General features: G+C 39.0%; 1 protein-coding gene across 1 annotated transcript in view; it reads left to right on the top strand.

Moving 5' to 3' along the window:
- The window catches only part of LOC128641198 (uncharacterized), a 434,766-nt gene that overhangs the window by 256,219 nt on the left and 163,857 nt on the right, over window positions 1-14,690 (top strand). The window contains exon 11 of the mRNA XM_053693764.1: window positions 4,160-4,357. Coding sequence (XP_053549739.1) covers window positions 4,160-4,357 — 198 coding nt within the window. The remainder of the gene's footprint in view (window positions 1-4,159; window positions 4,358-14,690) is intronic.

Genomic DNA, 14,690 nt, shown 5'->3' with positions numbered 1-14,690 from the left:
GGACCATGGATGCAAATACATGGACCATGGATGCAAATACATGGACCATGGATATTCTTCTGTTCATGAATGATGCCAGGGGTCATATGGCAATGTCGGTGGCATCATTCCCAGGTCCTTAACAGAAGCCATCCAACCATGCTCATGCCTGGGAGCACACTGTTCCTGCGGTTGCATGAAGACTTGTGGTGGTGGTGGCATGGCAGTTTGTATCCTTGTGATAGGAGGTTCTGTGGAGGAGTTAAAGGATGAGAGGGATTAGTACTGTCAGATATATGTCCATGTGGGCATACAATGTACATTGATACATGCTAGAGCCTACACTGATTCACATGTCAAACTCTATGGGGCCTATTTATGAAATGTCTCTCCGACATGATCCGATCAGAGGATCATGTCCGACAGACATCACTGAATGCGAAGAGCAATACTCTCTCCGCATTCAGCATTTCACCAGCAGCTCTTGTGAACTGCTGGTGCAACACCGCCCCCTGCAGATTCGCGGCCAATCAGCCGCTAGCAGGGGGTGTCAATCAACCCGATCGTATTCAATCGGGTTGATTTTACGCAATGTCTGTCCGCCTACTCAGAGCAGGCGGACAGGTTATGGAGCAGCGGTCTTTAGACCGCTGCTTCATAACTGGTGTTTCTGGTGAGTCTGAAGGCTCTCCAGAAACACGGCCCTTCAAGCTCCATACGGAGCTTGAAAAATGGGCCCCTATAACATGCATGTGCACATTGTGAGTTGGTCTATGAGTGATTTGAATAGGGTCAGTATACAGGGATGTGTTTCATACAATAGTTATGTGTACATGTCAATGATGAAATAATGTGTTCTTCAAGTGACACTATAGTCACACAATTTACTTTAGCTTGATCTAGGCACATAACCTGCTTTATTGAGCTAAATATATTGTGATGGCTATAGAGTCCATTTAATGAAAACTCTACATGTGGCTTGTGGCCTGTGTTTCTCGGAGACATGTTAGTATTGCACTATTCCACCTCACATCATGAATTGCATTGTGTTATGTAGCAGTAATGTCAAGTATAATTGCAGATGTTTTAGTTAGTACTCCAAATACCATGCTCCTCATCATGTCAATGAATGTGTGATATTAAAGGATGTTGTATTGCAATTACATATAATACAGGTGTGTGGGATGTTACTCACCAGCATGATGTGCTTTGGTTGCAACCCCTGAGTCATGAGCCCCTGGAAGTCCACGGACTGCTGTGGTACTCAGGGACCTGCGTATCATCTCCTACCAGGTGTTGTATTCGATTTCCAGGGATGGCCCACTGCCTGTTCCCTTCTGGTGGACAGCTTCCTGCCCCATCTTCTCTTTGACCCTCCTCTTACAATCATTCCACCTCTTTTTCAGGCCCTCTACACTCCTCCTGTGCGGGGCCACGCTGTTGACGGCATTCTCTACCGCCATCCATGCAGTCCTTTTTTTTGCACTGCCTTTGCCCTTCTCATGCCGGAAGAGGTCAATGTAGTTGTCCATGATGGCCTGGACTAAGGCAACATTTTCATCAAATGAGATGTTGGGACATCTCAGCCTCTCTTCCTCCACGGCCACTTGGCTTCCTCCCTGTGATGTCCCTGGCAGTGTGGGTTCCTCCCTATCCTCTCCCTCCTCCCCCCTTCTGTCCCCATGTGCACCCTCTGTCCCTCTCCTGGATGTGTCTGGTATCTTCGACTCTCTGGCATCTCTCCTCCCATCATCCCTTCTGGCTCTCCCTCTGCCCACTCCACTTACTCCCTGTTGGGGGGCCCACTGCTCCTCCTGTCCTCTCCTATCCTCCTCTCCCTGCTACTCCTCTCCCCTCCTCCCCTCATCCCTACCTCTCCCTGCCATCCTTAAACTAATCAGACTACACACACTCCCACTCACTCCCAGTTCAGTCACACACAATCACAACCAAACACTCAGCCTATCACACTGTAAAAATAAAATAAAATATGTGAGGTGTTAGAAAAAAAAAAAGGTGTGGTGTATTTGTATATGCATGCAATGTGTGCAATATGTCAGACTATGTGTAAGTGTACAAGTTTACTCAATCCACCAATGCGACCTAACTATTTATTCTGTTTGCGCCTCTCTCTCTACTTACAAAAAACGGTGAAGCGGAGCACTGGTTAAAAGATACAAAATACTTTATTGTTCCAAAAATAAGGTTAAAACAATTCGAAAACAGTGGTGGAATTGTCGCAATAGGAGTCAACTATTACAGCTATTATAGCTGTAATAGTTGACTCCTATTGCGACAATTCCACCACTGTTTTTGAATTGTTTTAACCTTATTTTTGGAACAATAAAGTATTTTGCAACTTTTAACCGGTGCTCCCCTTCACCATTTTTTGTAACTTTACTACTTACCATCCCAAGCGAGCAAGCACGGTAATATACAAGGAGTAAATCCCCTTTTTTCCCGGAGCCCTGACTTGCCTAAACTGCAGCATAAGCATTGCCCTATGAGATGTGAAGGTTTGGACAACGCCCCCACATGCGCCCCCCCCATGCATTGTCTGAAGAGGGTTTGAATTGGACGGCATGAAATCCGGAAACCTAGTTGGGTAAAAGCAAGAGAAGAGACCGCAACAGTAGCGGCATCTGAGACGGAGACATTGCACCAGATGCTGCCTTCTACCTTAAGACCAGACCCAGTGCAGGAGAGGGGGGGGGGTAAGATTGACTCTCTCTTTTTTGGTCATTGTGAAGCAGCGGTTTCAATCCACTACAGCTTACTTTGGGGACTGTTTGTGTGTGTTTTTCCAAGCCCATGAGTGGCAGTGACACAGTCTATTATATTGTTCTCAGCACTTTATTTACGGAGGGGAGATAATTCACTCTCATGCCTCTCTCTCTCTACTCTCACTAATCCTTCACTCCTGGGCCGTGTGTTGTAGCTCAATGAACAATCCAAATACACGCAACAAAATGGCAGTTGCGCAGGGGTTTATATAGGGATTTTGAATAGTGTAATTACATGCCACATTTTTTGTTTAATTCCAGTTTTGTTTTTACGTGTGTTATCCTCATTTGCATAAAACTACTCTTTATTGACACTTTACGCGGACATAATACTGGCGTAAGTTACTTGCAACGACAGAAATGTGTATTTGTGCACATTTCTGAAGATCGCCAGTTTGTCCTACTTACGCCAGTCTAGCATCTGATGGCGCCGTATATGTGATACCCAAATGTGCGAGGTGAAATTATGGGCAGCTTGGGTTTCAGAAGTTACGCTGAAACTTGTGCTGTATATGTAATCTCGCCCATTGTTATACATCTCCTTATGCAGTTTTCAACAAATAAAAATGCTAATGACTATGGTTTATAATGTGTTGTTCTGCAGAATTATTTGTTAGGCTGGCAGAGACTACAATCACATTATTTAATAATAAAGAGACTGTGGAATTAAAGGGACATTATACACTCATTTTTTTCTTTGCATAAATGTTTTGTAGATGATCTATTTATATAGCCCATAAAGTTTTTTTTTTTTTTAAAAATGAATAGTTTTGCTTATTTTTAAATAACATTGCTCTATGATTACTCACACTGCTAATTAAGAAAAAGAGGTTCCAGTTTTTTCTATAAGATTTTTTATATTGAGAACTTTATCTTTCTATATATATGTAGAAGTTGGTAAATTGAAATGTACCATCTATATTTGTTTTACTGATGTGATGTTTTATTTCAGTTGCATTGTTCTCGCACAACCTCAATAAAAATAATAAAATAAATAAATAAATAAAAGTATTAATATAGCATGTTTCATAAAAAAATAAATAAAAAAAATAAAAATAAATAACATTGCTCTGATTTTAAGACTCCTAACCAAGCCCCAAATTTTTAGTCTTTTCATATGCTTAAGAAGGGGGAGGGGGGAGGGTCTTATTTCCCACTTGCAGTGGGCTTTCCAACTGCCTTTTCAACAGAGCTAAACTGAGAGCTTCTAAGTAAGTTTTTAAACCATTTTATACTGGATTTTTATATCAGTATCTGTGCATCTTATTCTTTATAGTAGTGTCTATTACATGCAGTTATATGAAAATGAGTGTATACTGTCCCTTTAAGTGCTTAGTAAATATTATAAGGTGCATGGATGATTTAACTGATAAAAGTTTTTTCTATTTGTTTCTCAGAGCCGTGCATCACAGGCGAAAAAGCAATGAAAGAGCATAATATAAGACTGAAAGGGAGTTCTGACACAAAAATATACTCTGAACATGGAGATTTTGTGTCATTTAGTTGTCTAGACGGATATGAGATAAATTATGAACAAGCACTTACAGTGCTGTGTATCAGAGGAGTAATGAGATATCCTACATGTTCCAAAAGAGGTGAGTAGTTTAATGTAAATTTAAAAAAGAAAACAATAACAAGAGGATATTATTCCTACTTATAGACACAATCAAGATTCATAAAAGGCTACAAAGGAGCAATACAAATGGCTGCTTTATTCTCAGCAATAGAATCAGCACCAAGTGTACGCATGCATTTACATTCTATGTTCTATACATTGTGCAGAGAGCATACCTACCAATAAACATTTGCGCATGCGCCCCAACATGTGCGTGTGCTTGCAATAAATGTTAAAAAAAATGGAGCTAACACAGCAGTAGTATGCAGTGACATGCTAAAAACTGATATTAACAGGAATTGTATGCTTGTGCACAACACACCGCTAAGGACCAACTGCTAACAGGCTGAAAAAAACAACTCCCACGGATCTTTTGATGGATAGGGACACACCCAGGTTGTCACTGGTAACAACAGATCTGTACAATAGCAAAGTCACATAAATAACTATCAGGTGGCTGCAGTTCAGTACAGTGCTACACATAGGGGTCGATTTACTATTGTGCGGGCGGACAATATCGGCCCATCGATACATTTTTAATTTCTAGTGAAATGCTTGTGCAATCCCTCCCCCTGCACATTCGCGTCCAATCGGCCGCTAGCAGGGTGTGTCAATCATCCTGATAGTATCTTATTGGGATGATTGCTTTCCGCCGCCTCAGAGGTGGAGGACGAGTTAAAGTGAAGGTCAATTTTGACAAATTAGTGCTTGGTTTTTAATAATCCTATTAAAAACAAGGGCACTTTAATTCATCAAAATTGACATTTCAAGCGTTTTCTTCAAAAACTTACCTGTTAATCCTGAAAGCTGCTTCACCGATCCCCTCGGCTGTCGGAAGCCTCTGCTTACGTCAGAAATAACGAATTCGGCTTCCTCCAATCACGGCTTTTTCCCCGGGGAAATCATGGCCTGAGGGAACGCCGTGATTGGATGAAGCCGGATTCGTCATTTTGGACCCGTGAAGAGGGCTTGCGATGGGGCAGAGGAAGCACTGCAGCGGCTCTCAGGATTAAAAGGTATGTTTTTGAAGAAAACGCTTGAAATGTCAATTTTGATGAATTAAAGTGCCCTTGTTTTTAATAGGATTATTAAAAACCGGGCACTAATTCGTCAAAATTGACCTTCACTTTAAGGAGCAGCGGTCTTATGACTGGTGCTTTTTAACTTGCACGGACCTGAAGCGGAGTGGATCGGAAGCAGCATTCGCTGCTTCATAAATCGACCCCATGGCCTGAACCAGCTAAATACAGTGATTTATTATATCAGGCAGTAGACAAACTAGTTTACAGCTAGCCCTAATTAAATGGACATTGTACACTAGACTTTTCTTTGCATAAATGTTTTGTAGATGATCCATTTATATAGCCCATCTGGTAGTGGTTTTGTAACAATGTATAGTTTTGCTTATTTTTTAAATAACATTGTGCTGATTTTCAGACTCCTAACCAAGCCCCTATGTTTTAAATGTATACTGATGTATACAGATGCCAGGTTGTGTAATCAGTCTTTTCATATGCAAGGGGAGGGGGAGGGGGAGAGTGTCTGCTCTTCCTGATCGCCCAGACCCTTTCACTGGGTGTCACAGCCTAATTTTATCAACAGTGTTAAACTGGGAGCTTCTAAGTAAGTTTTTATAAGGTTTTATACTGTATTTTTAGATCAGTATCTGTGCATATTCTTCTTTATAGTAGTGTCTATTACATTCAGTTATATAATATTTGGTGTATAATGTCCCATTAACTACTGTCAAGGGAAATAAGAGAAACAATATCACTAGTGTTTATTGCTGATTTTAAAAACTGCACATTATACTCAGTGATAGTTTTAAGAGACAGTTCCATATAAATACATTGCAATGTGCATTATTAATTATGCTTGATTCTGGAGTAGAGGACTTTGCCATTGGCTTTACACATAGTGCTTGCCCCTCATTCCTGTAACCAAAGTTTAATTTAAATGCTGCAAACTGTCTGAATCAACTAGGTACTATTTAGCAATTGCTTAGAGCAGTGCACAAACTCCCATCTAGCCCTAACTGATCACTATTGAAGAGAGATAAGACAAACATATGTTCTAGGGTTTTTTTTTCTTTGCATAATGTGCAAGGTTTTTAAATAGTTAATAAAGTGAGTTTAAATGTCTTTTAAAGTTATTTTAGATGCAGACAGTTTGCAGTTCAGTACTTGAATACTGATATATACTGTACATATAAAATATATTTTAATATTCATTTAAATGCTTTTAAAACATTAATTTTACAGGCAGATTTTATTGCAATGCAGCAACTAATTGCTGGTATGTACATTTAGCAAAATTACTTTAATGTCCATTTAATATGAGCTGTTAAACTCGTCAATACTTCTTTTTGTAGCATGTTGCGGTGTCCAGACAAATATAGAAAACCGCAGTATGTAATTGTTCTCACTGTAATGACATGTTAATGAGATTTTTAATTAAACATGACAATAGAACACATTAAATTACATTTACAGATTTTTTTTACACACAGAGGCCTAGTTATCAACGTGTCTACTTACCTGCCTTCACCGGCCCAATACGCCTGCCTAAGCTCGCCTACCATCGCCGCGGACCTGAATAATCTCGCCAAAGTTATCAAAAAAGCTGTCAAAAAGCCGCGCACCAAGTACGGGGTGATGAGCAGCGGACTGTGATAGTTATCACTCATCCGATCTCGCTGCTCTTCGGCTTTTCTACAGCTTTATTGATAAGCTGTCACTAAGCACCCACACTAAACTACACTGTTCTACCCCCTATACCGGCGCCCCCGGAGCCCCCCACAACTAAATAAATTTATTAACCCCTAAACCGCCGCTCCTAGACCCCGCCGCAACTATAATAAATGTATTAACCCTTAAACCGCTGCTCCCGGAGCCCACCGCCACCTACATTATACCTAGTAACCCCTATCCTGCCCCCCCTACACCGTCGCCACCTATAATAAATTTATTAACCCCTATCCTGCCGATCCTGGACCCCGCCGCAACTAAATAAATTCTTTAACCCCTAAACCGCCGAACCCGGACCCCGCCGCCATCTATATTAAACTTATTAACCCCTAATCTGCCCCCCCTACACCGTCACCACCTATAATAAATTTATTAACCCCTATCCTGCCCCCCCTACACCGCCGCCAATAAAATAAAATTATTAACCCCTAAAACTAAGTCTAACCCTAACCCTAACACCCCCCTAACTTAAATATTAATTAAATACATATAAATATTATAACTCTTATTAACTAAATTAATCCTATTTAAAACTAAATACTTACCTGTAAAATAAACCCTAATATAGCTACAATATTACTAATAATTATATTGTAGCTATTTTAGGATTTATTTATATTTTACAGGCAAATTTCAATTTATTTTAACTAGGTACAATAGCTATTAAATAGTTATTAACTATTTAATAGCTACCTAGTTAAAATAAAGAAAAATTTACCTGTAAAATAAATCCTAACCTAAGTTACAATTAAACCTAACACTACACTATCATTAAATAAATTATTCCTATTTAAACTAAATACTTACCTGTAAAATAAACCCTAAGATAGCTACAATGTAATTAATAATTACATTGTAGCTATTTTAGGATTTATATTTATTTTACAGGTAACTTTGTATTTATTTTAACAAGGTAGAATAGTTATTAAATAGTTATTAACTATTTAATAACTACCTAGCTAAAAGAAATACAAAATTACCTGTAAAATTAATCCTAACCTAAGTTACAATTAAACCTAACACTACACTATCATTAAATTAATTAAATAAATTAGCTACAAATAACTACAATTAAATACAATTAAATAAACTAACTAAAGTACAAAAAATAAAAAAAACTAAGTTACAAAAAATAAAAAGTTACAAACATTTAAAAAATATTACAACAATTTTAAGCTACTTACACCTAATCTAAGCCCCCTAATAAAATAACAAAGCCCCCAAAATAAAAAAAATGCCCTACCCTATTCTAAATTACGAAAGTTAACAGCTCTATTACCTTACCAGCCCTTAAAAGGGCCTTTTGCAGGGCATGCCCTAAAGTATTCAGCTCTTTTGCCTGTAAAAAAAAAATACAACCCCCCAACATTAAAACCCACCACCCACACACCCCTACTCTAACTCAATCCCCCCTTAAATAAACCTAACACTACCCCCCTGAAGATCATCCTACCTTTAGCCATCTTCAGCCAGCCGACCACCGATGGAACAGAAGAGGACATCCGCAGCAGCCAAAGTCATCATCCAAGGGGCGCTGAAGAAGTCTTCCATCCGATTGAAGTCATCATCCAAGGGGCGCTGAAGAAGTCTTCCATCCAATTGAAGTCATCATCCAAGGGGCGCTGAAGAAGTCTTCCATCCGATTGAAGTCATCATCCAAGGATGATCTTCAGGGAGGTAGTGTTAGGTTTATTTAAGGGGGGTTTGGGTTAGAGTAGGGGTGTGTGGGTGGTGGGTTTTAATGTTGGGGGGGTTGTATTTTTTTTTTACAGGCAAAAGAGCTGAATACTTTGGGGCATGCCCCGCAAAAGGCCCTTTTAAGGGCTGGTAAGGTAATAGAGCTGGTAACTTTCGTAATTTAGAATAGGGTAGGGCATTTTTTTATTTTGGGGGGCTTTGTTATTTTATTAGGGGGCTTAGATTAGGTGTAAGTAGCTTAAAATTGTTGTAATATTTTTTAAATGTTTGTAACTTTTTATTTTTTGTAACTTAGTTTTTTTATTTTTTGTACTTTAGTTAGTTTATTTAATTGTATTTAATTGTAGTTATTTGTAGCTAATTTATTTAATTAATTTAATGATAGTGTAGTGTTAGGTTTAATTGTAACTTAGGTTAGGATTTATTTTACAGGTAATTTTGTATTTCTTTTAGCTAGGTAGTTTTTAAATAGTTAATAACTATTTAATAACTATTCTAACTAGCTAAAATAAATACAAAGTTACCTGTAAAATAAATATAAATCCTAAAATAGCTACAATGTAATTATTAATTGCATTGTAGCTATCTTAGGGTTTATTTTACAGGTAAGTATTTAGTTTTAAATAGGAATAATTCATGTAATGATAGTGTAGTGTTAGGTGTAATTGTAAGTTAGGTTAGGATTTATTTTATAGGTAAATTTGTCTTTATTTTAACTAGGTAGCTATTAAATAGTTAATAACTATTTAATAGCTATTGTACCTAGTTAAAATAAATTGAAATTTGCCTGTAAAATATAAATAAATCCTAAAATAGCTACAATATAATTATTAGTTATATTGTAGCTATATTAGGGTTTATTTTATAGGTAAGTATTTAGTTTTAAATAGGATTAATTTAGTTAATAAGAATAATATTTATTTAGATGTATTTAATTAATATTTAAGTTAGGGGGGTGTTAGGGTTAGGGTTAGACTTAGGTTTAGGGGTTAATAATTTTATTATAGGTGGTGACGGTGTAGGGGGGCAGGATAGGGGTTAATAAATTTATTATAGGTGGCGATGGTGTGGGGGGGCAGATTAGGGGTTAATAAGTTTAATATAGGTGGCGGCGGGGTCCGGAAGCGGCGGTTTAGGGGTTAAACAATTTAGTTGCAGCGGGGTCTGGGATCGGCAGGATAGGAGTTAATAAATTTATTATAGGTGGCGGCGGTATAGGGGGGGGCAGGATAGGGGTTGAAACTATGAAGATAAAATAGGAGAAGCGCAAGAGAGAAATTTATTTAGAACAGGTAAAATAACAACACATAGTAACTTACACTGAAGTAAGCTTGAACAATCCCCAGTCACAACAGGATTAACAGCAATAACAGTCTGAGCCTCACTCGATACACTCGGCGTCTGAGTTCACACCGCGCTGATTCACAGAGAACCGGTGTCTGACGTCACAAGTGATGACAAGGATTCCGGAGCGTCCCCCTTCAGGCGCAATGCCTCCCAAACTGCTGGCGGTCAACGGATGTTTAACAAAATGTCCCACAAACCCTACGCGTTTCGTCCGTGTCTCGGCCGGACTTTTTCAGGGGTACCAATTTTAAAAAACAAGTGTAATGTCAAACCAACAACATTTACGGCTTAAATAGACATGGAGGGAGCGCCCTCTAGTGATCAACATGTGTAAAATGCTCTGTTATTTAAATAAAAATACATGTACTAACGCAATAAATGATAAACCTAAAAAATACCACAATTAATAAATCAATTAATAAATGCAATACATGGCCATGCATAATATTATAAAAACGCAGGAAAGTTAATAAATGGGAAATTAACAGACAAATCCAACTCCATCATGTACAAATAAGCAACCAAATACATACATAAACTACCCAATTCATATAATAAAGCCATATAATATACATCATTAACAAGTTATTACAATATACACTTTAAAAACCCATGTTGGCCTTTGTGGATATCTAAATAGGATCTAAGGATAGGGGTTACTAGGTATAATGTAGGTGGCGGTGGGCTCCGGGAGCGGCGGTTTAGGGGTTAATACATTTATTATAGTTGCGGCGGGGTCTAGGAGTGGCGGTTTAGGGGTTAATAAGTTTATTAGAGTGGCGTCGGGCTCCGGGAGCGGCAGTTTAGGGGGTAATAACTTTATTTAGTTGCGGCGGTGTAGGGGGGGACAGATTAGGGGTGTTTAGACTCGGGGTACATGTTAGGGTGTTAGGTGTAGACAGCTCCCATAGGAATCAATGGGATGTCGGGCAGCAGCGAACATGAACATTCGCTATGGTCAGACTCCCATTGATTCCTATGCGATCCGCCGCCTCCAGGGCGGCGGATTGAAAACCAGGTACGCTGGGCCGGAAAAGTGCCGAGCGTACCTGTTAGTCATTTGATAACTAGCAAAAGTAGTCAGATTGTGCCGAACTTGTGTGCGGAACATCTGGAGTGACGTAAGAATCGATCTGTGTCGGACTGAGTCCGGCGGATCGAAGCTTACGTCATAAAATTCTACTTTTGCCGGGCAGCAGGGCTTGATAACTAAGGCGAATCAGCCTCGCCACAAATACGCTGCGGAATTCCAGCGTATTTGAGGTTGACGGCTTGATAACTAGGGGCCACAGTCTCAATTCAATGTGTATTATTACCAGTAATATATACTGGTCCAGAGTACAAGTGGCACGCTATTTAGCTTTTTCGTTTGAGCGATAACACTGCCGGAAATAAAGATTTTGTGCGTGCAGGTTAGCGCACATATTACAAGTTAAAAGTAAAAATTTTGCAAGTGAGCGAGACCCGACAAACGTTAAATAAAGGACTTAGGATATCGCAACCCCGCTAACTTATTCTCCTCATAGACTTAAATGGAGAGCGCGGAAGGAAAAATCTAACACGTATCGCTTGCCTTTACCCAACACCATATTAAGTCCACATCGCTATACCCGACAGGATTTATTAATATTTCACATTCTAATGTTCTTCACATACAGGAAAATGTTTTTTTATATATATATATATATAGAGAGAGAGAGAGAGAGAGAGAGAGAGAGAGAGAGAGAGAGAGAGAGAGAGAGAAAAACAAACAAGAAAAGCGCACACTCCGATGGGAATATTAAATATTTCACTTTAATGTGAACGTTTTCGGACCAATAGGTCCGTTCTCAGACATTTAAGTGTTACAAAACAAACTTACCCTCCACCATGCTTATAAGCTCTACATCAAACGCCGGTCTCCACGCTCTCCTGGGTAGACACGCCCACACCACTTACGTCATCATCCAGGGCAACGTGAAGCCGAACGCATTTAAACAACAGACCAAAAAATGCAATCAATTAAAAAAATGACAGAACAGGGAATTAATATAATAACAACCTAAGCTAGGAGTAGATAGACAGCCTATACATAGTTATTAACACATCTCCTGCCGATCGCTACAATATGTAGTTCCTCAGTTGTATGTTGCCCTAGCAACCAAACAAACAACTGCGAGGTCCGTGATTTACTCACCAGGATCCAATGTCGGCGGAAGTGGTTATTAAGTATAATGTAACATAAAATAATGTAACATAAAAAATAAATATAACAGAACACAACAATCAAAACAGCAAATGTAATCAGGAGAGTGACATATTCGCCATAGTTATTATGACATCTCCTGCCGATCAAGAAGAAGCTCCTTCGTAGTATGTTTCCCTGACAGCTGAGCAAACAAAACAGCTGCAAGGTCCTGGATTTACTCATTAGGATCCAGAACTCGGCAGAAGAGGACATAATAAAGATCATAATGCCATGAACAAGCATAATAATCCAGAGACTAAAAAGTAAAGGAAAAAACATAATTTATGTAAGAACTTACCTGATAAATTCATTTCTTTCATATTAGCAAGAGTCCATGAGCTAGTGACGTATGGGATATACATTCCTACCAGGAGGGGCAAAGTTTCCCAAACCTCAAAATGCCTACAAATACACCCCTCACCACACCCACAAATCAGTTTAACGAATAGCCAAGAAGTGGGGTGATAAGAAAAAAAGTGCGAAAGCATAAAAAAAGAGGAATTGGAATAATTGTGCTTTATACAAAAAAATCATAACCACCACAAAAGGGTGGGCCTCATGGACTCTTGCTAATATGAAAGAAATGAATTTATCAGGTAAGTTCTTAAATAAATTATGTTTTCTTTCATGTAATTAGCAAGAGTCCATGAGCTAGTGACGTATGGGATAATGACTACCCAAGATGTGGATCTTTCCACGCAAGAGTCACTAGAGAGGGAGGGATAAAATAAAGACAGCCAATTCCGCTGAAAAATAATCCACACCCAAAACAAAGTTTAAATTTTATAATGAAAAAAACTGAAAACATAAGCAGAAGATTCAAACTGAAACAGCTGCCTGAAGTACTTTTCTACCAAAAACAGCTTCAGAAGAAGAAAACACATCAAAATGGTAGAATTTAGTAAAAGTATGCAAAGAAGACCAAGTTGCTGCTTTGCAAATCTGATCAACCGAAGCTTCATTCCTAAACGCCCAGGAAGTAGAAACTGACCTAGTAGAATGAGCTGTAATCCTTTGAGGCGGAGTTTTACCCGACTCGACATAAGCATGATGAATTAAAGATTTCAACCAAGATGCCAAAGAAATGGCAGAGGCCTTCTGACCTTTCCTAGAACCGGAAAAGATAACAAATAGACTAGAAGTCTTTCGGAAATTCTTAGTAGCTTCAACATAATATTTCAAAGCTCTAACTACATCCAAAGAATGCAATGATTTCTCCTTAGAATTCTTAGGATTAGGACATAATGAAGGAACCACAATTTCTCTACTAATGTTGTTGGAATTTACAACCTTAGGTAAAAATGCAAAAGAAGTTCGCAACACCGCCTAATCCTGATGAAAAATCAGAAAAGGAGACTCACAAGAAAGAGCAGATAATTCAGAAACTCTTCTGGCAGAAGAGATGGCCAAAAGGAACAAAACTTTCCAAGAAAGTAATTTAATGTCTAATGAATGCATAGGTTCAAACGGAGGAGCTTGAAGAGCCCCCAGAACCAAATTCAAACTCCAAGGAGGAGAAATTGACTTAATAACAGGTTTTATACGAACCAAAGCTTGTACAAAACAATGAATATCAGGAAGATTAGCAATCTTTCTGTGAAAAAGAACAGAAAGAGCAGAGATTTGTCCTTTCAAGGAACTTGCAGACAAACCTTTCTCCAAACCATCCTGAAGAAACTGTAAAATTCTCGGAATTCTAAAAGAATGCCAGGAAAAATGATGAGAAAGACACCAAGAAATATAAGTCTTCCAGACTCTATAATATATCTCCCTAGATACAGATTTACGAGCCTGTAACATAGTATTAATCACAGAGTCAGAGAAACCTCTTTGACTAAGAATCAAGCGTTCAATCTCCATACCTTTAAATTTAAGGATTTGAGATCCTGATGGAAAAAAGGACCTTGCGACAGAAGGTCTGTTCTTAACTGAAGAGTCCACGGTTGGCAAGAGGCCATCCGGACAAGATCCGCATACCAAAACCTGTGAGGCCATGCTGGAGCTACCAGCAGAACAAACGAGCATTCCTTCAGAATCTTGGAGATCACTCTTGGAAGAAGAACTAGAGGCGGAAAGATATAAGCAGGATGATACTTCCAAGGAAGTGACAATGCATCCACTGCTTCCGCTTGAGGATCCCTGGATCTGGACAGATACCTGGGAAGTTTCTTGTTTAGATGAGAGGCCATCAGATCTATTTCTGGAAGTCCCCACATTTGGACAATCTGAAGAAATACCTCTGGGTGAAGAGACCATTCGCCCGGATGCAATGTTTGGCGACTGAGATAATCCGC

Source organism: Bombina bombina, chromosome 10 (assembly GCF_027579735.1).
Source record: "Bombina bombina isolate aBomBom1 chromosome 10, aBomBom1.pri, whole genome shotgun sequence".
NCBI lineage: Eukaryota > Metazoa > Chordata > Amphibia > Anura > Bombinatoridae > Bombina > Bombina bombina.
The sequence above is the reverse complement of the archived record's forward strand: the minus strand, read 5'-3'. Positions and strand labels throughout refer to the sequence as shown.